General features: G+C 38.1%; 1 protein-coding gene across 3 annotated transcripts in view; it reads left to right on the forward strand.

Annotated features, from left to right (window-relative positions):
* Positions 1-23660, forward strand: part of pcdh9 (protocadherin 9) — a 188428-nt gene that overhangs the window by 31166 nt on the left and 133602 nt on the right. For all 3 annotated transcript variants that reach the window (XM_029457066.1, XM_029457086.1, XM_029457077.1), the window contains one exon: positions 19729-19830. In XM_029457066.1, coding sequence (XP_029312926.1) covers positions 19729-19830 — 102 coding nt within the window. The remainder of the gene's footprint in view (positions 1-19728; positions 19831-23660) is intronic.

Genomic DNA, 23660 nt, shown 5'->3' on the forward strand with positions numbered 1-23660 from the left:
TCTAGTTAAAGTGAAATCTAAGATTTGTTTCTAAACACATTACATATGTCAAACATATTTTTCAAAACATGTAAAAAGACTGTGAACTATATAGTACTAAATTATGGAGTTAGACTGTTTCTCACCATTTATTTTGGTGGGCCTAAAATCATGGCTCGATGGCACACTGGAGCCATCCGTAACATAACCCCTCCCCTAACACAATATCAAACCTAGAGCGCACTGCGCAAACGATCAGAAGTTGAACACTTACTTACACAGCCTTAAGTTTGCTAGCTAGCAGTGGTGTACTGGCCATCTGGCATACCCCAGTGGCCCGCCGCGTTGGTGGAGCGGTTAACTGTCAAAAAACCCATTACATTTTTAACAGCCGTCCGGCAAAACTCCTGTCCGTCTTCTCTAGTTTTACATGTTGAATAGAGTTTCTCAAGTAGAAAAACTTTGAAACAGCACTTAAGAAGTTTCTTTTAGTTTTTTGATAAGGGACAGTAGGCTACAAACATTTTTGGGTGGGGAGGAGAGGCTCTATTAAAGATTTAAATGCAATAACACACCCCCTCCCCAAATCTAATTACAGTAGCTGTGTAACTTGTTCATTATTTCCCACCATGGATACAAAACTGTTGAGAGAAGTATACTTTCACACCAGTTGAAAGTAACTGCCTTGACACTTATTAACAAGTGTCCTCCTGGCCTCAGGAGCTCAATGATCAGTTATTTCAATTCTGACCTTTTCCTGCTAAAGTGTCCTGGTGGTTATTTTATCGCACACTGTCAGAGTAACGTATTTGCATTATCTTTAATGTTATTTAGTTTTAATGTAAAACCCTCACCCTGAGGAATGAGCCTCAGGGATTCATGACATCAGAATGTGATTTATTGATGGCTTCTTATTTAAACTATTTCACAATGAACGTAACATAAGTATAAGGGATGTCACAAGAAACAAAACTACGGTACCAAATCGATGCCAAATTTCTGAAAGCATGACGGTACACATTTTTCTACAATACTGTAGGTACTGTAGTGCCCCATAGTACAGTCAGGACTCGAGTCCATGGCGTCCCGGCCCGGGGACGAATAGAACATGTGTTTGGGGCGCAGTAAACTTCCTATCGACGCACCCTATTTTGTTTTCCATATGTCACATTGTACAACAAATCCGCGTTGAAATCGGCAAGAGCTAATAAACGTTAGCTGTTTGCTGTAAGCAGCAGGTGGAGCACGATGGTGCGTTCATGCTCTATTCAGTAAAAAACGAATCTTAGGCAAAGATCAATTACAACGTTATCATGATATGTTCAGATGTAGTCTTGTAAAACGTTTTTGGCGAGAAACATGAATAAGCAATATAAAACAGATATTAGAGATGGAACAATGACCTGTTTAACAGTACATGGGATTTATTGGTTTCTTTTAGTTTTTTACCAGTAGCGAGAATTGTGGAATTGGTTAACTGGTATTGGTATCAGCTACTAAGTTTCTGGTACCGTGACATCCCTACTAAATATATGTTAAAAAGTAAAACATAAGGACTAGGAAACTTGCCATCCCTATGACTTAAGAAGCAGCTTTTATCTCTGTAAACTGTCAACCTTTAAGATGGATATGAGCCATGATCCACTTATAGTGCATTGTGATAGAAGAAAATAAAGGAGTACGAAGCACAGCTGTCCTCAAAGTTTAAATCTTCTTGAAATAAGAGCTGCTATCTGGATGATGGATGATGGATGATGACCAGCTGACCCGGACAATTGAGAAATGGTCACATAGTTATGGCACTGTTTAGTGTTTGAGTTTTGTTTTAACAAAAGGAGATTGCTTTTAATTGGGTTTAAAATTCTTTGATTACGAATCAAGGCCAACATGAAAAAACGGCAAACACGTGTCCTTGTCTTGGCTTTGCAGTAACAACAGCCCCTGTGACTCTACACCTGCCCATATACCGTATGTGACAACACAATACACAAAATTGGCACCTCTTCAACTCTCCTGCACTGTCCTTTTTTTGAAAAGCGCTCATAAAAAATAAGATCCAATTACTAAGCCGTCGGATGCCGACATCAATTACTATGTGTTAATGCAAGGGCATGATCAGATTGTTCATTGTCCTTACAGCATATACAGATGCGCATTACACTTTTATAGCAGGTGTAAATAAAGTCATAGTCCATTCAGCCCTTCAGTCAGCTATACAACGCTAGTGCATGCTGAGCTAGCATGAGCGCTGGAGCAAACGATGCCAGGGACACATGAATAAATTTAGTTTTGTCATCATGTAACGGTAGGTTGACCAACAAGCTAATCTCCCAAAAAACTCAGTGTAGTCCATTAAGCAAAGCCTTTTATCCATGACAGGCAAGGCTCACCAAATAAAAAAAATAGAAACATGCATACACATATAGTGAGAGTTTGTTTTTATTTGACTGGTTGTGAATGAGACACAATAACGTAAAAATAATCACAAACAAAATACAGTGGAAGACATAAGGAATAATAATCATAGCAATAATAGAGATTGCTTTCATCCAATTTACCATATTCATAAAGCCTTGTCCACTATTACCATTTTCCCTACTGTCCCTACACTTTCTAGGTGACACGGACAATAAAGGTTCCTATTGAATATATGGGTGACAACCATGATGCATGTGTGACTTACAATACATAACAAATGTGGTCTTTACAGAACAAATATAGTTAGATATCAAACAAATATTTCACTTTGGGTACTTGATATTCATGGCTATAAGATAGTGTTACATTCAAACTGTAGCAACAATTCTTGAGCAATGCATGCATGAATAGATCCAACATAACACATTATACCTTTCTTGATTCACTGAGAGAAAAAAGACACTTTTACAAGTGTGCTACTTGTATTTGCATTTCTCCTGTTCATCATTTGCATGTGTTATTGACAGTTCTAAAAACAAGTTGACTATAGAATGAACACATCCACTGATGTAATTTAAGAACATGAGGTGGTTTCCATCTCGTTACACCATCTTCCATTGCAGTTGTGATACCAGAAAGAAAGTAGCCTTTGATAGCTTGACAGTTTAAAAGAAAATAAATCATTCAGTATATACAGTATATATACATAGTATGTGGTGGTGATCATAACTGATAGGGCTGATATGTACCCAGACATCATACTTCTGGACTTTGCCAAAGCATATGAGTAAAGGTAATGACTGATTTATGGGAACATGACTGAGATATAAGGAAAATAATAACATACAGGGATACATTTGAAATGCAACAGCTGATTACATATATTTTTTAATTCTGTTCTCCACTCTATTCCCATATGATAGCGAGGTCATTTGTTTATACACAAATACTTGGTATGATGTCATCAAATGCCTTTGAAGAGGTTGACTACATGGCACTATGTGTATATGTACATACCAACACATGTAAAAGGATGTCCCAGGCAAATTAGAATAATCTTTTTAATAATAGACAGGTTTCAGTCCTTTATCATCCATATCTGAGAGGTTGTGAATCTTTTGGTGTTACTGTTAATGGAGGTCAATTGATTATAGATTATTGAACAATGAGGCATCTAAATTCCAGTCCATTTCCTATTTACATATGTCATCCACATGCTTGTAGATTTACTGTGTATATATTGGATTGGACTTTTCAGAACAGTAATGAGTTGATAAACCAGAAAATGATATACTTGTAAGCAAAACATGTTAGACTGTTTGCTTTTGGCACATTCGGGCCTCCACTGAACCAGTTGCTTTAAAGGGCGAAGCATAAAGGCATTATAATAGGGTTAGTGTCAAAAAACAAATAAAGATGGAAAAAAAGAAATGAGATTAAGCAAGTGGAAACAATGTTGTGCATGAGTGAGCATGTATGGGAGCAGGATTTCCACGGACACGGACACGGACACGGACACAGACACAGACACAGACACAGACAGACAGACAGACAGACAGACAGACAGACAGACAGACAGACAGACAGACAGCACAGACAGACAGACAGACAGACAGACAGACAGACAGACAGTGTATTTTACTGCGTTAAATAGGCTATGACACAAAACCACCACTGATATTCAATTTTACACAAAAGTATTAATTTTTTTCTTCCAAAACATAAATCATGAATGGATTCTCTTTAATTGTCCTCTTGTCTCTTACCTTTACTTCATACACACCATAAAGGATTCATTTAATAAGTAATGCACGAAAAGACTAGACATAAAACTTGGAAATTAAAATAATTAGAATCTAACAAACATCTATTTTTCATATCTAACGGTGCTTTCTGGGTAACCTGGAAAATGTCCTTCTATTGAAATAAAAATGATTGACAATATTAGAAAGTAAAACTGGTAGGTTCAGTAATTTGTGATATAGGTTGCAATGCTGACAAAGAAATTGTATCTGAAGCTCCTTTTGGCAGGAGCACCAGCACAACAGCTCTTTGGCTTGCATATTGTGGTATTTTCATTTGATTGACAGGTGTGTCATAGCCAGAGACGCACTGGGCAGACCCCCAACTGCCGTTGCCTCTCCTGTCAGTGTGGCTGGTTTGAAGCCGTCTACATGGATTGTCTGGCCAACATGGAGAACATGGTGAATTAGAGAAGTTGACATGGTAAATCAGTGGAATTGGCTCTGCAGTGCTTTGCTGTGAGCCATGCTTTGTATCACCACAGAGGCTGGGTTTCAGGCTATGAGTCGTGCTTATCAACCAACAGATGCCAGTGAAGGTATGTGTATGTGTGCATATTGTTGTTTTTAGCATTTTAAGTTGCCTGTTTAGTGTTTTCAAAGATCAAAGGCGTGTATTTTGCAAAAGATTATGAATCAACAGCCAAAACGAAGCTAGATCTAACTGCCATCATTCTCAATTGAATGTTATGGTATTTTAAAGTGTGTGCACTGACTTTTGGTATAACGCATGATGAAAACATGGAGAGTTATATTGAGATGTTTTACCTCTTACTTCAAGTTGTCATTTTATGTTGTCATTAAGTCAAATGTAAAAAAAATGTAATTTTATATTTTGACACGTCAACAACATTTATACTTGCAGTGGTGGAAGAAGTATTCAGAAATGTTACTTCCTAGTAAACTAGGAAAGTAGCAAATTACTAAAATTATTCAACTACAACTAAAAGTCCTGCTTTCAAAATCTCAGGTACAGAAATGTTTGCCGCAAATTATAGATCTGAAGTAAACGTACCAGCATCAAGCCACCTAATATATTATTATTATTATTATAAATGCATTACTGCATATGCAGCATTTTATGTTGTAGACTAGCTGATAGAAGTTAAATGGATTAATATCTATATACTGTTTGTTGGTTTAATCTACAACAAAGCATCATATCTTAAGGACAATGGGGTGAACTATTCCATATTTTAAAGGTTAAAATAAGACATGCTTTGTTGAATTAAAAGTTAAAAGTAGATATTTGCTATGCTTTTTTTGTTTTTTAATATTCCTGTCAACTGTTGAACAAGATAAGCTGTGAAAGAAGGCAGACATGAGTGAGCGTAATTTTAAATTGCTTCAGTCACCTGTGGTTCAATCCCCTCGAGATACGTTTCAGGTAGCATGGATACTGTGTGTGGCGACCAATAGCATTATGGCAAGGAAGAAATTGAGATATACAGTCCTGTAGGGTCTGTGTGTATGTGTGCACATGAGCAGACCGCGATAAAGATACAGTAGTAACACACATTCTTTAAAAGAGATAACAAGGTGCAGTGACAAAACAGACAGAGACATATCAACGGGAGAGAAAAAAGTGCAGCGTTTTAAATAAGACCATCACCCTGTGCTCAGACCCACGTAGACTACGGACATCCAAGCTCGGCCGTCTGTCAGTAGTCAGTCGCTCACTCCCTCCATGACCTCCCTATAGCCAGGAGCTCTAATCACTGTAAAACCGATTCATTAAGATCTGCTGTTAGTGAGAGGACACACACGTGGGTGAACGAATGGACCACAGCCAATTATGTGATTCCCTGCCAGTTAGAAAGAGATTTAGGCATTAAGTGTCTCTGAGGAGGGAGACAGTGATCACTACAGCAGATCTGCACATTATTATAGGGTTTAGAAGTATGTACGTGCGATATGTAGAGAATGATGAAGGTCGACTCTTGCACATATTCGGCATTCTCAGCCGGATTGATACAACCTGAAAACTAAAAAACGAGAGAGCTAAAACATAAGCAAAAATATTTTTAAATGGTAACTCTGAAGGATAGACACAGTAATCACACCTGACAAGTTATCTTGAAATATTAAATGTAGTTTGAGGCAGCAAGTGCTTTCTGTTTCTTGCTGCTAAAGTAACATCCCCATGGAAAATGCTTTCTCTTTGCTGTGTTTGATTCTTCAATATGATAACACAGGCAAAGGACTAAATTAGAGGCCTGTGGGCAGATCCCACCTCCGGGAGAAGCCGAGCAGTAAATCCAATCAGGACTTGGTCTATGTCTGAGTTCCAGGCTTGGCCTAACTGAAATTGTTGGATGTTTAAGCTGTAAAAAAAGACCTAAGAACAGTTTGATAACACAAGATAGTTATCAGACATTGAAGGAGTGGTATTAGTTGTTTTTGGGCCCATAGATTACTCTGGTTTAGGGAAATTGGTTACTTGTCATGAGGAATATTGCTCAGCCTGTGAATAGAGTTGTATAATGTCCTCTGTGGCTCCTAAGGAAGTTTTCTAAAGTCTGACAAAATAACCCTGATGATGTTATAGTGATGACATCAGGGTTATCTCCGATTGTGTTTAAGCCATTTTAACAGGAGGCTTGAGTTCTAAACTTAGGATGTGAAGTTTGGAAAGTGTAGGAAAGTATAATGAAAAAAGGCTATCCAGTTGTATTATGGGACATTTAGTATCCAGTTTTTTAAAACTTAATCCATTCGACTAAAAGTCAGAATATTTCAGACTCTGTGTGCATTTCCTTCCTCATTAAATTTGCAAAGCTGATTTTTAAAGTATTTAAAATCCAGCATTGTTAACTTCCATTTCTATTCATTTGGCTTTAAATGACCGGCACCTGTAGATCAGCAGGATGGTGTGGCACCATTGGCAGGACTGTGCACAACGTTGCATGTGAACAATAAAACAGGCACGCATTCATAGAAGAATGGCTCCAGAGCTCTACTGGTAGTTCTCCTGGGAACCTTAAATGAAGGTGCTTAATCGATGGATTGGAGTGTGGCTTCAACATTTTAGTCATTACTTTTATGTAGAGTATCGTGGCCACGAGGCAGATGTGCCCTGCCAGCCTCAGTGAATATTATCATGTAGGCTCTTTTATGAATCATTGTGCTCTCTTTGAGCACGCTGCTGTCATGCACTGTGACAAACTGTTACGAGAGACAGACTTTCTTCTCCCCTGGAGGGAGAGTTACGGTGGATGTTTTAAGTTTACCAGTTTAGAGCCAATTCATTTATTTTAGGAAAAGGTCCAGTTGCTGTGGTGTGAATTCAGTTTTAAACCCGTTTTTAATGCACAGGACAGTTGTATCTAATGTTAGGTTAAGGAAAGTCATTTTTACATTGCATTACATTACATGTCATTTAGCAGACGCTCTTATCCAGAGCAACTTACAGTGAACTAATTACAGGGACAGTCTCTCTGGAGCAACTTGGTGTTAAGCACCTTACTCAGAGGCACAATGGTGGCAGTCCTGGCATTGAACTCACAACCATCTGGTGTTGTATTTGGAAGCCGTACCACTAGACCACGAGGCCATCATTTTTTAGGTTGCAGACAATTTTTAAGACTGTAGCGGTCTTAAACATTTTTTATATCTTGTCCCCAGCATTGAATCTCTCCTTTCCTTCCACATTAAAATATTGAATTCAGATTTGAATGTTCAGAGGTGTTTTATGTTCCAGTTCACAGTACTGACATATCACAAAGAACTTTGAGATAGTAGTACAATTAGAAGATTGGCAGCCTTTACAGCTTTCTCCGCTGCATTTCACATCCCTGTGCTCCAGGATTGGATTTCATGGATAAAATGCCAGATCGCACTAAGAAAACTGCTTTATGGCTCAGAACAAAAAGAGAGCCAGGGACCTGCAGCTTTCACAATTTATTGCAAAAGCAGATTGTGGAACAACCGAAAGGTTGATAGCAAATTCACACCCAACCTTCCATCTAACAGCCCTTTTAAAGTCCAACTGAACTTAAATTCTTCCCAAAGGCCTTGAAAACTTGAATCTGTGATTTCTTTCACTTTTATTTTCTCTTGTTACCTTTAGGGCATAAGAAATTTGTTTAAAGTGAGAAGCAGAATCAATACGGCAATATCAAGTGAACCACTGTTAAACATCCAACTGTATTTTCCCTGACCAGCAATTCTAGGTGTTCACTGTGAGGAGTTGAAAAGAGATTAAGCTTTTGAAAGATGTTGTGAACCGTATTTAAATTTGAACTTTTCACCAAAATGAAAAATAAATAAAGTTATGTCACACAAAGTATGTTTCTAAAGTATTGGCTGCACCACTATTTGCAATTAGTACCACTATTCCACCTTCCAAAACCTACTTCAGAAATATTAAATGGCTTTTGAGGTTCTAACTTAATCAAAAACGTATTTGCATTTTTCTTTTCAACGCAAAGTTGAACCTTTTACCCTAACAGTGTTAATACTGGGCTCAAGGCAGTCATCTACAGCACTGCTGACCTAAATATTTTCTCTCACTTCCATCTCTCCTTGTATACCCGTAGATCCACCAAATCCTGCAGGTTTACACACTGACAGGAACCATCGAGTTACAGTAGCTGACTTTAGCTTGTCTGTGAGCTTCATCAGCCGGGAGATAATCTATCTGGACCATTAGCTCTGCTGTCACACTTGACTTCATTTTATTCCCTGATATTAGAGATTGACCAGAGCAGATAACATCTAATGTCTTTGTGATATTAATTGTGGATTACCTTATGTGGCACTACTGTTGACTCATTTAAATCCACTCTAATATTATTTCTTATCACTTTGTGATTTTATTACTGCCTGGTTTTGGCCCTCGGCTTGGGTTGATTTCTTTTTTCAGGTTCACTGTTGATTTACATATTCATGAGGAAAAGGTTCACTGCAACCCACAGATGAAGCTGGCAGATGCTCCTTTGATACAAGCAAGTGTTTTAATTACAGTAAATTAGGTTTTTTTGACATTCAAACCTTGGAGGATGGTTAACAAGATACTTATCTGTGATATATAAAATCCTTCAATATCTTAAAGAAGCTTCAAAGGTTGGAACATGACTTTGCCTGTGCTAGTTTCCCCTTACTTCATCTTCTGCTTAGTCATTGTTTCATTTCAGCTACAGCATTTATGTTATGATGACATTTGTTTATGCTACTGTACTCTATTCTCAACTAAATGAAAAAATAGTATTGGAGACAGAATTAAGTACATATACTTAGGGCTGTTATGTGGCAATGTGTTAGGATCATGCACCTGCAATAATATGATTTAAATAGCTCAAATATAAACATTTAAGCATACATCAACAAAATACCATGCAACTCTACATCTCCAGTTCACATGCAGGACGTTTTCATGCACAACATAATCTGATATAAACCACATCCCACACTGTGCAGTGACTATAATTAGTATGTCATCTTGCTCTGATAATCTTAGTTAGATAACCATTGTAAGTCATGGAACAATGCAATTAATAAACCTAAACATTTCTTAGCAAAGGATATCATAAAATCATAGATAAGACAATGCATGTCCGATCTAATTGAATCTCAACCAAGTGAATAAAGTAACATGGCTATCAAATGATGCATGCAAACTGGGCTAGTGGGGAAATAACTTCACTCCAGCGTGACTAATAAGTATTGTTTGCATGCAAATATGTCTGCTGTCTAGCTAGCTGTTACCTGTTTGCTGTTGCAAGCTCTGAATTTATTTTGTATCATTTTATTTGAATTGCACTATATTCAGAGACAAAAACAAAGTGTGAAAGGGAAAGCATTTGATGATAATACAAATAGATTTAACCAGTCTTTGGACCAAAATACATTTAGAATATTCTCATACACAGCACGGATCACATGTGAGGTCTAATTTAGCCACTGAGATAGAAACGAATATCAATTGTGTTTGGGAAAAATCAACACTTAAACTACAGTTTGCATTCATAGACTTCATGTTCAAGTCATTACAGTGTGTATCTGCATGCAAACCATCTTAATCATTGATTTTAAGGGTCTTCCACGATGTAGATTTTACATTAAAGGTGCAACAAATAATAACAACAAATAAAGTTCATAGATGTTTACCCATTAGCTTTAGGTGACATAGCTCTCACATGATTTACTTTAACTACAATACCTTATGTTCAGATACAGGTGCAGTCTTTAGAGAGATGGTTACATCAGCGAGGATAATGAACCCCTGAGTGTTTCATTTGAATACACAACAGCAAGCACACAGTCCATCTCAAATTCTAATAAAGATTATTTTTCTGCATGTGTGTTGTTGACTTTGTTTAGAAATTTGCTGTTTCCAAAACCTCTTGGGAAAACCATTAAGAGAAATGTAAATCAGTTCAGTCTTCAATTCAAAAATAATACATCACCCCCATATTCCTCTAACATCACCTTGATGTCAAAACAGAAAAAAATATTGCATATACAATAAAATGACAGTTATGTTTCCAATCTGAATAACTTTCTTTAGCCATCCAATATTTGCTTCTCACCAGTAAAGACAGTCGTCTTACGGGTGGAGAAATACAGACAATATATTTTTATGAAGACCAACAAGCATTGAAATAAAGCTATAGATTACCCAATAATCTTTACCAAGGCAGTGGGGCTCTTTCATTTGTTTCATTTCTGTTCGTTGTACCTGACCCTTGGAGAGAAACAAACTGCATGGATTGGATTTGTGTTGTAATTGTTGTACTGATTGAAAAGGGTTTTGTCAGCTTGATGACGTAAAATATGTCTGGCAGACATTATACGAAGTGAAACATCTCTAGGCCAATGACAACTCCTGACAACTCTTGTTCATTTAATATACTTTACTTTATATGTTTTATTAAGCTTAAGCTTGTGCACTCAGTATACATGAAGAGAATGTTTACTTTGTATAAATCTACAGACATGTGATATTTTGATCAGTGAGTGTGAATTTAATGTACTTCGAGTAACAATGTTCAGTGCATATATAACTACCATAGGGATTGTGATTTTCAATCCAAAAATAGCCTCATATGTGACCATCATGACTTCTAGGTTGCACTGAAAAAGTCACAGCTCTGACAAAGAAAATAAGCTCCTACGCCCAACATACAAGTCCCACAATTCTTAAAAAGTGCTGAGAAATGTGGGTATTTCCTCACTCTGTCAGCTGTAAAACTCTCGAACATCTAAACATCAACATTCTAAAACAGCGTTCAACCCACTGACAGACACACATCCATGAATCCTTTCAACCAATTGATGAAATTTTAATCGACTATCAGTGTCTTATCGTGAGGCTTTTGTTTGAGCCATGTGGTTACCCGCCTTACTTTTGGCACCCAACTGTGACTGCTAGTTTCTGATAAGAAAAACAGAAAACAGAACAAAACAGCTGCTTCCAGTAGCAAATGATTTCACAGTGATATTATTACCATTTCATGATTTAATACAGTTATTACTGGAGAGGGAGACAGAGGAGAACATTAACAGGAGTGACAAGTTTTGGCAGAAAGTCAGGTGGGAGCACTCATGGCTCAGAGGTCTCATCTTTTTTGAAAGTAAACAACACAATGAATGGACATTTACAATAATTCATGGACCGCAATATTGGCTACATCGGTTTATTATGGCTAAAATACTAAAAAGGACATGTGGAACATTTTATACTTCCAGTCATGCTCACATTACATTATGTCACAAGGACAATCACAAGCACAGCTCCCCACTGATAAGTACAAGGACTTCAGCTGCTTTTGTCAGGCTTCAGCTGTTAACTGGTGACTGTTGACAGAACAATCTTCGACATTGTGGAACATTTTGCTGGCATATTGCAGTCTGTTGGTTGGTTCCATGTACAGTATGTGAAGACGTTTTCAAGAAGTTGTATGCAATTAACAATGGAGTCTTTTTTATGTTTTATCAGTTTCGTTAGCTTATCTGCTTCACACTAAGTTAAGGGTTTAAAAGCCTGTTAGCTGCACATACAGTAAAGGCTGTGCTGCTCCTTACTTCCAACCGGATTGAAGTGGTTTGAAACGACAATGCCATCCTTGGAGCCCTGCACTCTTGCTAGTGTTGCTATAAATGTCCAAAAGTTGGCAAAGAAAGAGAGAAGATGCTATGCAGTTTACATGTACACTGTGTCCTACCTGAAGGCTGTACGGTATTCAATATTGTGAATCAGTATTTTTCAAGAATGTTAGAATCCACATCAGGAGCGAAGCAATGTAATGCACTCAGTGCAGGAGGTCAGAGAATAATGTCGCTCTTTGTATATAGCTCTTACAGTATGGCAGGCCATTTGCTTTGTAACCCATACTAACATATTGGATACCATGGATTTAGGCTACTTTAAATTCATACAACTATCCCACCCTTCATTGTCCACTGTTATATTTAATAGGGTGGGGTAGAGTGGGTCTGAAGGTGTGCATATGCTTTGTAAATTGAACCTATATGGGTGAAAGCATTGCTCGGCCTCAAGGGGGAATGCTTGGTTGACTTAAACGCAACACTTTTACTGCAACTGCTTCTTCAATTCGCTGAGCTCTTTTGAAGCAGAGCAGCAGTTCCGGAAAGAACAAAGAACTTTTGACTAGATGGAGAAACAAAGACAGAAGCAGACAGATAGAGACATACAGGAGACAGACAGAAAATGTCTGTGTTGTGTAAGGATGGTCGTGGAGCTGTATAAAATAACTGTCACTTGGTTGTCTGACAACGAAACAGAGTGTTAAGTTTTATCAATCCCTCTCTCAGTGGATTCTATAAGATCAGCTGTCTCCTCTTCTTGTTTATGTTGAACTATTTTAATTTTGAAGGATATAGTAGGTTTGGCTATAAATGAAATATAATATTTTTAGTTTTTAGAATCCGACCTGTCATTCTCTCTCTCTCTCTCTCTCCCCCTCTTCTGTCTATCATGCGGCTGTTCTAATAAAGGCAAAAATAGGCAAAAAACTAAATCTTTAAAAAATGAAAGAAAGTTTGATCGGTTTTTCTAACACTGACAATTCCTGTACCACAGAACGTAAAGAGCAGACACTCTATTCAGTCAATTTTATAAATATTTTCCATGATAAAGGAGACCCAGTTCATGAAGATAACTTTAGAAAGATAATGTAAAGGAAAGGAATGTGCAATAAAATACTAGTCAAATGAGTAAATATGGATAACCAAAAACAAAACAAAGAAGAAGCCGTACAAGGAACAGTTTAAACGACACTTAGAGAGTTACACCAGAGATACTGTTCTCTCAAGGGGAGGGAGCAAGAACTACTGTCTGCAAAATAAAATCAAGGTCAGAAAAGTACAAAACAGACTGACCACTAGAAACCCAACTGATCTCAGTGAAAAGTGCTGCTCTGCAACAACTCTCTTCTCCTTTGGTGACTCCCTGGGTAACAATATTCTGAGGCCAGAAGCACAGAAAAGACCCCCAGTGAGATGTAGTCCTACACTTGGAGGTTGAAAGGGGCTATTACAGAATAGATGAAGGGGGGAGGAGAACAATGAGAAAGAAGAACAAACTCAAAAACTTTTCTCACTGAACTTGAATGTCACATGATTGTTAATAGGTAGGAAACAGCTTTAAAACAGAAGAAATGTTTGTTCAGTCAGGTTACAATTATTGCTAATGCAACCTGTTTCATCAGGAAACCTGACATCTCTATAACCTCAATCTTATTTCAGCATCTTAGAACAGAAGTTGTTCCAACTGTGCAGTAATGACAGAGAAAACGTTTTGTTAATTCGTTGTGTTCTCTGGACGACCTGCAGCCTTCTCGTCCCCGCCCTCGAAATTCATAAAATCTGCTTATTAGAATTCTGCCACAAGTCCAACTGAATTCCTTGAAGCCATTAGCGGTTGTTGAGAATGGTTTGGGCTGGCCTCAGCATCGACTGTAATGACAAGGACAGGGTGCCAGGGAGAATCAATGCTTCTCTGTGGCTCAAGAATGAAACTATAACAGCAAGACTGCCCCTATTGAGTGCTGGACGGCCGTCTTTTTCAACCACTTAATTGATCAAGGCTTTATTTATCTTGTCACAAGACTTTAACCTAATTTGTTTTCCATTCGCTCACAAAGCACCTTCATTGAATAACCATGTTAACAATCTGCAGTATTACATTTATTTTTTCCCTGTCTCCGAACACACTTTAGACATTCTGTCTGTGCTAATTTACATGTAGCAGGGGCACTTTTAAACTTGTGTAATTAATTATCATATCAAACATAATATATATTTTTGTGGGCACACACACATACACAGTGTAGGCTTTTCATTAGAGAATATTCTCATTGTATGTGTTTTAATGCAGCAGAGGGAGTGGAGGGGCGGAGGGCTGAGATTAATTCCTCTCTCTTTGTTCTTTCTGAACAAAGCAGAGGTGCATCATGCATCCCCTCTTAACTCTGCAACTATGCAAAGATGTCCTTGTAATTGGGTGATATTTTTTACTGCAACCCCCGCCGCATTTCCATTACATTTCTGTCATAAAATTCCTTTCTCGCTGTCGTTAACTTAAATGAAATGTCAATACTTAGTGTGTGGAATGGGGAGCGTGGAAATGGGTTTAACACTGGGACCCGTAAACATAAAGTTTAATGCCGCCACCAAAGGAAGGGCCAACCACAGCGTGGCTTTGCAAATCAAAGAATAATAATCACAGATTTTCTCACCCAGTCATCTCAACAGCTTAATATAAATAAGTTAGTAGGACCGTCTTGTGCGCTCTCATTTTCTAATCATCACCAATTTCTTTCCCCTGCATTTCCTTTTTCTTTGCATTGAGTACTTTGCCTTTCCTTGCATACAAACGACACAATCGCTTCCCCTGTTGTACATTCCTTTCAATTTTTCTAAAAAAAACCCAGCATAATCTAATTATTTGGTATGAAGTAGTTACTGGATCGTGTATTAAGAGACACCGCTCCTCAGCTGATCTCCATCTGATGTCCAGAGGAAGATTTCCCACACAGGAACACTTTATGGGCTCATGTTGTATTACCACAGCTCTGACTGTAAGTCAGCAGGCTGCTATGAAGGAGACAGCAGCGCCAGCACAGGGTGGTTATCGCCTTAATATATTAACCCATGTTGGGCAATTTCCGGAGACAAGTTAGATGATGCTTTGATTTATTTTACTGAGCTTTAATGTTAACTAAAGTGTTAACCATTAACATACTATAAGTGGAATATGGTCATCGTTGTATATCATCTCGGCAGACGATTCTACTCCGTTTGCTCCCGTTCTCCAGTTTTATAATTGCCAACCTCTAATCCATTTCATGAAAAATGTTTTTTTGTAATTAACATTTTACATCATAACATACAAATTGTGTTAATACATGAAGAACAACTAAATGAATGGCTAAGAAAATAGATAATGATCAGAAAGCTGAGTCATCAGAGAGATGAGTCATCAACATAACACACTATTGTTTTTCCCTTTGGAGTCTTACCACTACTCACAAGATAAACATCATATCATCACATCACACACACACACACACACACACACACACACACACACACACACACACACACACACACACACACACACACACACACACACACACACACACACACACACAGCACTTGTTCAGAAACAAATGTTGTCCTGTGATGTCAAGGAAGAGTGCATACAGTGGTATCTCTAAGGTAATTAAACGGAACTAAAGGTCTGCTGTGACTGGGAGGGCTTGGCAGGGGTAGACTAATGGTAAAGCTGATTAAAGTGTGTTTTATCCCCCTAATGAAACTCATCTTCTCAGCCCACAGTATACAGACAAGTTCAACAGAGAGAGTAGCTTTACAAGCCCACGGAGACTCTCAGCGGTATGCTGATATTCTTACCTTTACATGTTGGTCATAAAGGTTCGTTTTCTTCAGGGTTACTAAAGTGAGCCAAAGCAACACTAATTGTTTGTGATAGCTTTGATTAACTTTTTTAATTTAAAAGCTGTTGTAGTTTTACAAGACTTATAACTACAATTTAAATGTACCTTCTTATGATAGATGTTTTGGTCCAAAGCAATTTACAGTGAGTGCATTTGTCTTCCATACAATCACAGCTAGATCTCATCAAAAAATGTTAATGCATCCCTCCCCAACAAACGGCTACATGTCCACGTTTTACACACAGATGTAACTGAACTACACTCTATTTGGCAAAAACACACAGGGGCTCTAATTTCATGATGGCACATGGCTGAGCTTTTTGCTGACAAAGCCACATGGTTGTGGAGTGTTTTCCTACTCTTGCCCTTTTGGTATTTTGTTGAATCACTACGAACTTGATTGTGTTCAATTTCAAAGGTACCTGTCGGTGCAGTACTTTGGACGGTGGCTCGGTGGTTAGAACTGTAATTTCACAGCAAAGGGAGTCTCTGTTGGAATCACTGAGCATTTCATGTGCTCCACTTTCCTACCACAGTTTAATGACTTGCAGTTAAGCTAATCTGCAAACTCTAAATTGTCCAAAGGCATGAATAACATGTTTAACAGAATGGCTACCTTCCCAGTGTGTCTCAGACCAGTGCATACCAACCCTGTCTCAGACCAGGTAGATCTCTGGTAGATTTGAACTTGTATTGCCCAGCTAATCTCACCTATACTTGTAACACGTCTTATCAATAAAAAATAGGACATTTCTTTCAGTATATATTCATGTATAAATGTGTTCGGGCGACTGTCATCCAGCAAAGATTGTGTACCAGCATGTGTGAAATGAGAACCGTGGAAGTGTCAGCACCCTCTGAAGATGGGAATGGCTTGTGGTTTCCCCCACCTATCCCTGCTGTCCCCTAGATTCTTATATAATTTAACCTGTTCTTAAATTGAGCAATGGTTTCTCTGAGACATGAACAACACAGTAAGCAAATGTGTGATATCCTCCCACACAAATATAGAGTGATATATATTCACTTGTCATGAAACGGCATCTCCTACAGAAGAAAATCAGTTTATTTTTGGGTGAGGTGTTTTTTGTCCGGACTGTTGTGTTGCAACTGGTCATGATGGATGCCAGTCCCACCTACACCATCTGAACATGTATTTCTCAACGCTTATTCCACTGCAGCATATATGCAGCATGCCTCGAGCCACACAATGACCAAAAGTCAGTTGCGTTGCTGGTTTAATTTTGTTCTTATTTTGTTTTCCATTTGTAATGCAACTGTCCCCTCAACATCACTGTATATTTCTGGAGTACTTTCACTGTGGGACTCTCCATCAGTCATCCCACCATCATCATTCCCTTCAGCCTCTCTATTGCTTTAATTAAATTGGAAACCAAATCAATTTTACCCCCAAAAGACCAAATCACAGTTAACATTTTGCAGTTTTTCTTGGGTAGAAATTTACATTCTATCTGTTTTGGGCTAATACCTGCCTGACAGTTTAAATTAAGTCTAAATATCCATTTTAATGGTGATTTCGGATAAATGAGGAGGCAACATGGGCGCGCTATGAAACAGAAAGCAGAATATATTAAAAGTAGACTCCTAATGTGTTTGCGCTACCATGACTTTAATTACCTGTTTATCTTTCGCGGCAACATTTCAATCCAAAATGTTCTACTTTTGGCATTTCAGCTAATGGACAGTGTATTAACATCTCATGTCACTGCCAGCACTCAATCAATCTCAATAACCTGTTTTATTCATGCACCTTATTTCTGTTATCAGCTTTGACAGTATCACATACTGCAACCAAGGATTTACCAGGATCACGTTGACATGGTGGACTGAAAAATGATCAATTATAATGTTGCCAACTCTCACTTCCCCTCTCTGTCACTTATCCCACTGCTGATAAATGGCGGATACTAATAAATAATCTCACATTCTGAGCGGTTTATGGAGTAGGACTGCCATTAATTAGAGTGACAGACAAGTGGAATATATTAAGACGATGCATAATGAGTATTGCTCTACTCCTCTTTCACCTATTTCCCTCATTTTTTGCCAATAATTGGAAGAATTTGTGAGGGAAGCTATTGTGAGAAAAGTTGTCACATACTAGGTATAGAACGCTAACATTTTAACACTTACAGTTAAAGTAACACTCGCAGTAAGTCAACACAACTGAGTTCCCCCCAAGATTAACAGCAACATGAATAGGACACAAGGCTTAAAATATATCCACAAACTGTGTCATGTTGTTAGTGTCCAACTGTGTTTTCCAAATCCAAAATTGTTCACTCAGGGGATGTTTGGATTTCCAACCTAATAAAAACCCTCATACAACCAACAGCTATTGTATTATTTGTGTTTTAACTACAATATATGATACAATAATAGATGGCGAAAAACTCCTCCTCCTAGTTAATCTTCGCTGATGACAATGTTCCAATCAAAGATGGAACATGTTGCCTTGTTATTGATTATATACCTTTCCCGTGGAGACAAGAGATGCTACTGTTGCATCTGTTTGAAATGCACTGTATGTTACCATCCAGCCATTTCTGTATGTGGTGCGATATACTCCTATAAGTAACTGAGCCTGTATATACATCAAAACAATCTTTATATAGTTATTCATATTCAAAATGTGTCAGTGTCTTGTGGTGAGGGTGGTAGCTGTTTATTTGTTTATGTCTGTGTGTGAGAGTCAGACGATGGAAACAGTTTCATGCCAATGACAGCAGACAGTCTCACAGAGTGATTGGCACATTGCCATTCAACGTAGCTGAGCCTAACACAGCATCAATAAAAAGTCTCCACCTGTGTTGCATAGCTAAATAAAGCTATGAGCAGTTAATGTATTGGGAGCCAAGCTGTAAACAGATACATAACTAAGAAAAAGTGCAAGTGAGTTGACTATTTTTAGGAGACAGAAAACTGTCTGAAGTAAGCAAGTTTGGCGAACAATATGGCCTTTGCTGATAAGAAGCACACGTTGGATGCTATATAGTGCTGCTACCCAGATAACCCATTCCCTCGTTTCTCTCTGCTTTTGCTCTGTGTTGTTGTTGGTCATCTGGAAGTCAGTTAAAGACAGTGATTTATGCCTAGGGCTTCATGCAGCATAGCCTCATTACACACAGCCATGTTGAGAATCAGCAGATAATTACAGTATACATCATAGACCTCATGGGGCCCAGCAGATTCAGTCTACTGGCCTGTCACTTAGGCCATAGGGCCTCAGGAATGAAAACGTGGATTCTAACCTCATTTGGAATATCATTTGGTCTTCATTTTACAGGAGTTCCTGTTGGAAATGTGTTGTGGAATGTTGAATTGGCTTGTTTTAATTGCTCTGCTGTGAATAGTCATTATGGATAATGATTTTTTTTTTTCTCCTGGTTTATCTTTATTCATTGTAAAGACAGTAAAGAGTCAAGTGAATTTGAGGGCTGTAAAACAAATGATGACTTAAAAAATAAAAAAGCATTTTACATGGCAATATGTTTACTTTTCTTTGCTGCGGAGTATATTGGGTTTGTGAGCTCTCAAAACTGAAGATTCTTCTATTAACAGACTTTTTTTTTCAATCTTCCATAAAGGGAACATTAACTCGTGCCCGAACTGAACTGAACCCTGAATATCTGGACCTCCGTCCGCGAGCCGAGCTGAACCCTGAATATTGGACCCCTTGCACCCCTTTAGTGAGTACTGATTGTTCCATTTCTCATTAAATGATCACCATAGATTCACACATCAGTACTTTTAATAAGCTCAAATGATGTTGTACAGTAATTCTACTTTACCACCACATGCAAAGGCATGTTAAGCTTATGATTTGTTAGACTCAGTATGATTTTCTCATTCATGACTCCATCTATGCCTAGGCATGCATGTATGACTCACTGTACTGACACAGACTCTGCTTTATTCATATCTTCCCTATAGCATGTTAAAGTATATTTTGCCTCTTACTTACAGTGACGTATTGTACTTACAACATCATTACATTCAGGGCCTAATGTGATGCTAATATTCATGACATTTTTACTTGAGTAATGCATATTTGTCTCATTACCTCCATGCTTAGAAAACACAGTGCTTGATAGTCATCTGGGGGTTGGAGGAGGTTTGCTTGTGTTGCTTTACTTGCACACTGGTGAATCTTAATGATGTCAGTTTTTCTTACTCTCTGTTATCAACTGTATCAACATGGGGAGAGTTTCTTGTAGCAGTCTCACCATATTCTGCTTTCATTGTGAACAGCAATGCCAAGTTTATTTACTTTTTGCCCCTTCATGATGAAGGAATAATTTGCTGTGTGTAAATTCCTTACTCACAGTTGGATATTCTTCTCTAGAAGCGGCTCTCTTTACTTTTTTTCTATCTATATCTATCCATCCTGTAAATATTCTTCAAGAGCTCTGCATTGTGTGCATTAGAATATTCAACTTGAAAACTTGAACTTTGAGGTTTCTCTGAGTTTTGCTGAGGGATCAGTGAATCCATATAGTTATTGATTTTAATACGTTGTTGTCAATAGAGCACTGTGTGTGTCTCCTCATTGTAAGCGTGTTCTATATCTCTGCTGCCCTTATGTTATTGTTGTCTGAACTATAGCTGAGGGATTGTAATATACATAAAAAATAAGGGCAAATATTCTGAACCACTCATACTAATTCTAGCTTAAAGACGTAAAAAACATACATATATTGATCGGTGCATTTAACATCGTGTGGGAACGGTTTTATAACAAATTGCCTTACAAATCATTGTCTTGTAGTTATATTCTCATTAGTTGTAGTCTCAGATTTCCCTGCATTAATCATTCATCACCTGTTGTTCTCCCTTGGGTCCACCATCAGCAAAATGGAAAAGCTAACAATACAGAGGTATAGACACAATGTAAACACAGGGAAGTGAGGTCCCTCCTACCCAAGCTCCCTTGGGCTGGCACAAACAGACTGAGAGAAAGACTCCAATGTGAATGCATTAGTATGTAGACAGCCACAACTTCTTCCTGTGTACATGCTTTGTGGGCCACTTTCTTTGAAATGAATGGACTGCCATGTTTGAATTCTTCATCCCTTGTTTAATCAGTCCATGGCTGCGAGCACAAGATGCCTTACGACCTCTGTCTGCCATATTCTCCGGCCCCTCCACACAATCACACATCCTCTCCTCAGGCGATGTTTAACTATGTTAAACTTACAACTTACAATAAACTGGGCACAAAGTGAAAGCAAGTACTGCACAGTCATATCGTAATGTTCCACTGCCAACCTCGTCTACAGTGTAGAGAAACTGATGACCTAAGTATCTCTTCTTCTCTGTGTTTTTCCCTCTCTCTAGACTTGTACAATACATCAGGATGTTTATTAAAGAGCCACAGATGTAGTTTATGTACCATCCATGTACATGTCTCAGGTATCCCTTAGGACCCCCTTTAATGTCCAAGAAGCTGCTTGTAGACATTGTTACTCAATATGTGCAATTTCATCAAACGTAAACCCCATTGGTGATTTAAATAAACAGGAAATATCCCTGTGTTTAAAGTTTATTCTTACAAGTAACAACGCAGTGGTAACACAGCACCTCGTCACTTGTGCAAATACATAATTCCTGCTATTCTTATTAGATCAGATTCACAATGTTAAGCTCCATTAAACAATTAGATTTGTATCTTTGCTGTGAGACATCTTTCTTTTATGAACCTGAAACATTTCCCCCAAATATATGAATGGTTAAGGAACCTGTAATATGATATATTGGACAGTCTATGTTATTTGTCTCCCTAAAGCTTACAAAGTCAATATTTGGACTTTAGCCTGATTTAATGCACATAATTACACATCTTTTTCAAGCTGTATTCAACGGGAGATCTCTCTGGCTTCGTTAAAGCACTGTGCTGTTTGCTTATTGGGCCTCCCCGGACCAAAGAAGCTCAAAGACAAACACATGCATTTGGGCACACACATATACACAAACATGCTCGAACACCATCACCACAGAGGAGGCCCCTTTATTCCTGCCCAAGAGAGAATGATGACTCTCATTATCGCCTCAAAGCAAGATGGCCACAGCACCTTTCCTCTGTCATTCGGAGCGCATCAGGAAGTTGTTGTATGGTGAGGGAGGGGGTGTTTAACTAGCAAGAGCTAACGTGAAAAGACACAGCTGACTGAAATGATTTCTCCTGGGCTGACAGTCCTTGGCCACGCATACACTTTCCCTTCATTAATTGTTTCATCCTCCAGCGTATTTGTTTTGCGGCAGGATAAATACATTAAGAAACTGGGAAAAGTCACCTTGTAGACTGCATGTGACCCACTGATTTATTGGGAGTTTTTCACTCTGTGGTCCCCAGACTCATATAGATCAATATATGTACTGCCATGTATATTTATTACCAGGGTCTGGAACACTGGAGTTTCCAAATGTATTACAATATTGGCGTGCAGGGAATCCAAAACAATCAAGGCTGTATGCCCACGAGGTTTTTCTGTATGCCAATAAAATAAACTGTGATACATGACGTCCCTTATTTCAATTCACAAAATCAAATAAGATTACCTGACAATTTAGAAGGACATTAATTTAGCGTAAGCTGTTTTTCGTGTTAAAAAAGAGAAAGTAAGCTGCATGCATGACAAGTGACAAGTCATTTAGGTGTGCATATTCTTGTTTTTGACAAGTTGCTGACAAGTTGACAAGTTGTTAAGATTAGAAAGGCAGGAGTATCATCGGAGCTAATAACGGAGCGAGAAGATAAAACACTTGAATTAATTGAATTTTAGATAATTTCACTGAAAAGAATGTCGGTGGTAAAAAGGAAGGGGAAGGAAAGAATCGCCACCGCCATTAGACACCATTTCGAACTGTTCAGAGGAAAAATATGTAGTTACTTTATCGATGCTAGGAGATGAAACAGCATGTATGTAGTTTACTTGGAAAATTGTGACCTTCAAAAGTAACACATTATTTCACAATCACTTCCAGTATTCTTACAGTAAAGGAGGCATTAGGTATGTTGTCAAAAACAATCCTTGTAGGTGTCACTGTGGAGGCTGAAGTTGAGTCAATGAGGAACACAGTTACGTGGTTTACACACTAAAATATTCTTATTGACAAAGTCGGAAGATCACATTAGCAAAATGCTACTGACACTTGCAGCTATTAATGTTGACAGTATGTGGTCCTTTGAAAGAGACTGTGATGGAGTGCTACATCATATTTGGGTGTGAGCTGAGACGACAAAGAAGACGTTAGGGGGTTTGGAAATATAATAAAAACCAGTAATCCTACTTCCTAAGATACAGATTGGAAACTACACAGCAGTGCATGAGCTACAACTCTTTATATTCTTCTTCAGATTTAGATTTAGAAGTGTTTATTTAGTTGTATTTATTTTACACCAATAACTGTTCTTCAGCTCTTACCCTGAATAGTGCTTTGCAGCACAGAATGCAACAAGCCAATGGTAATATTTTGAATAGCCTTCTGTGAATCAAGTAAAAGAAATTGCAATTCTAGA

This window comes from Cottoperca gobio, chromosome 3 (assembly GCF_900634415.1).
Source record: "Cottoperca gobio chromosome 3, fCotGob3.1, whole genome shotgun sequence".
Taxonomy (NCBI): Eukaryota; Metazoa; Chordata; class Actinopteri; order Perciformes; family Bovichtidae; genus Cottoperca; species Cottoperca gobio.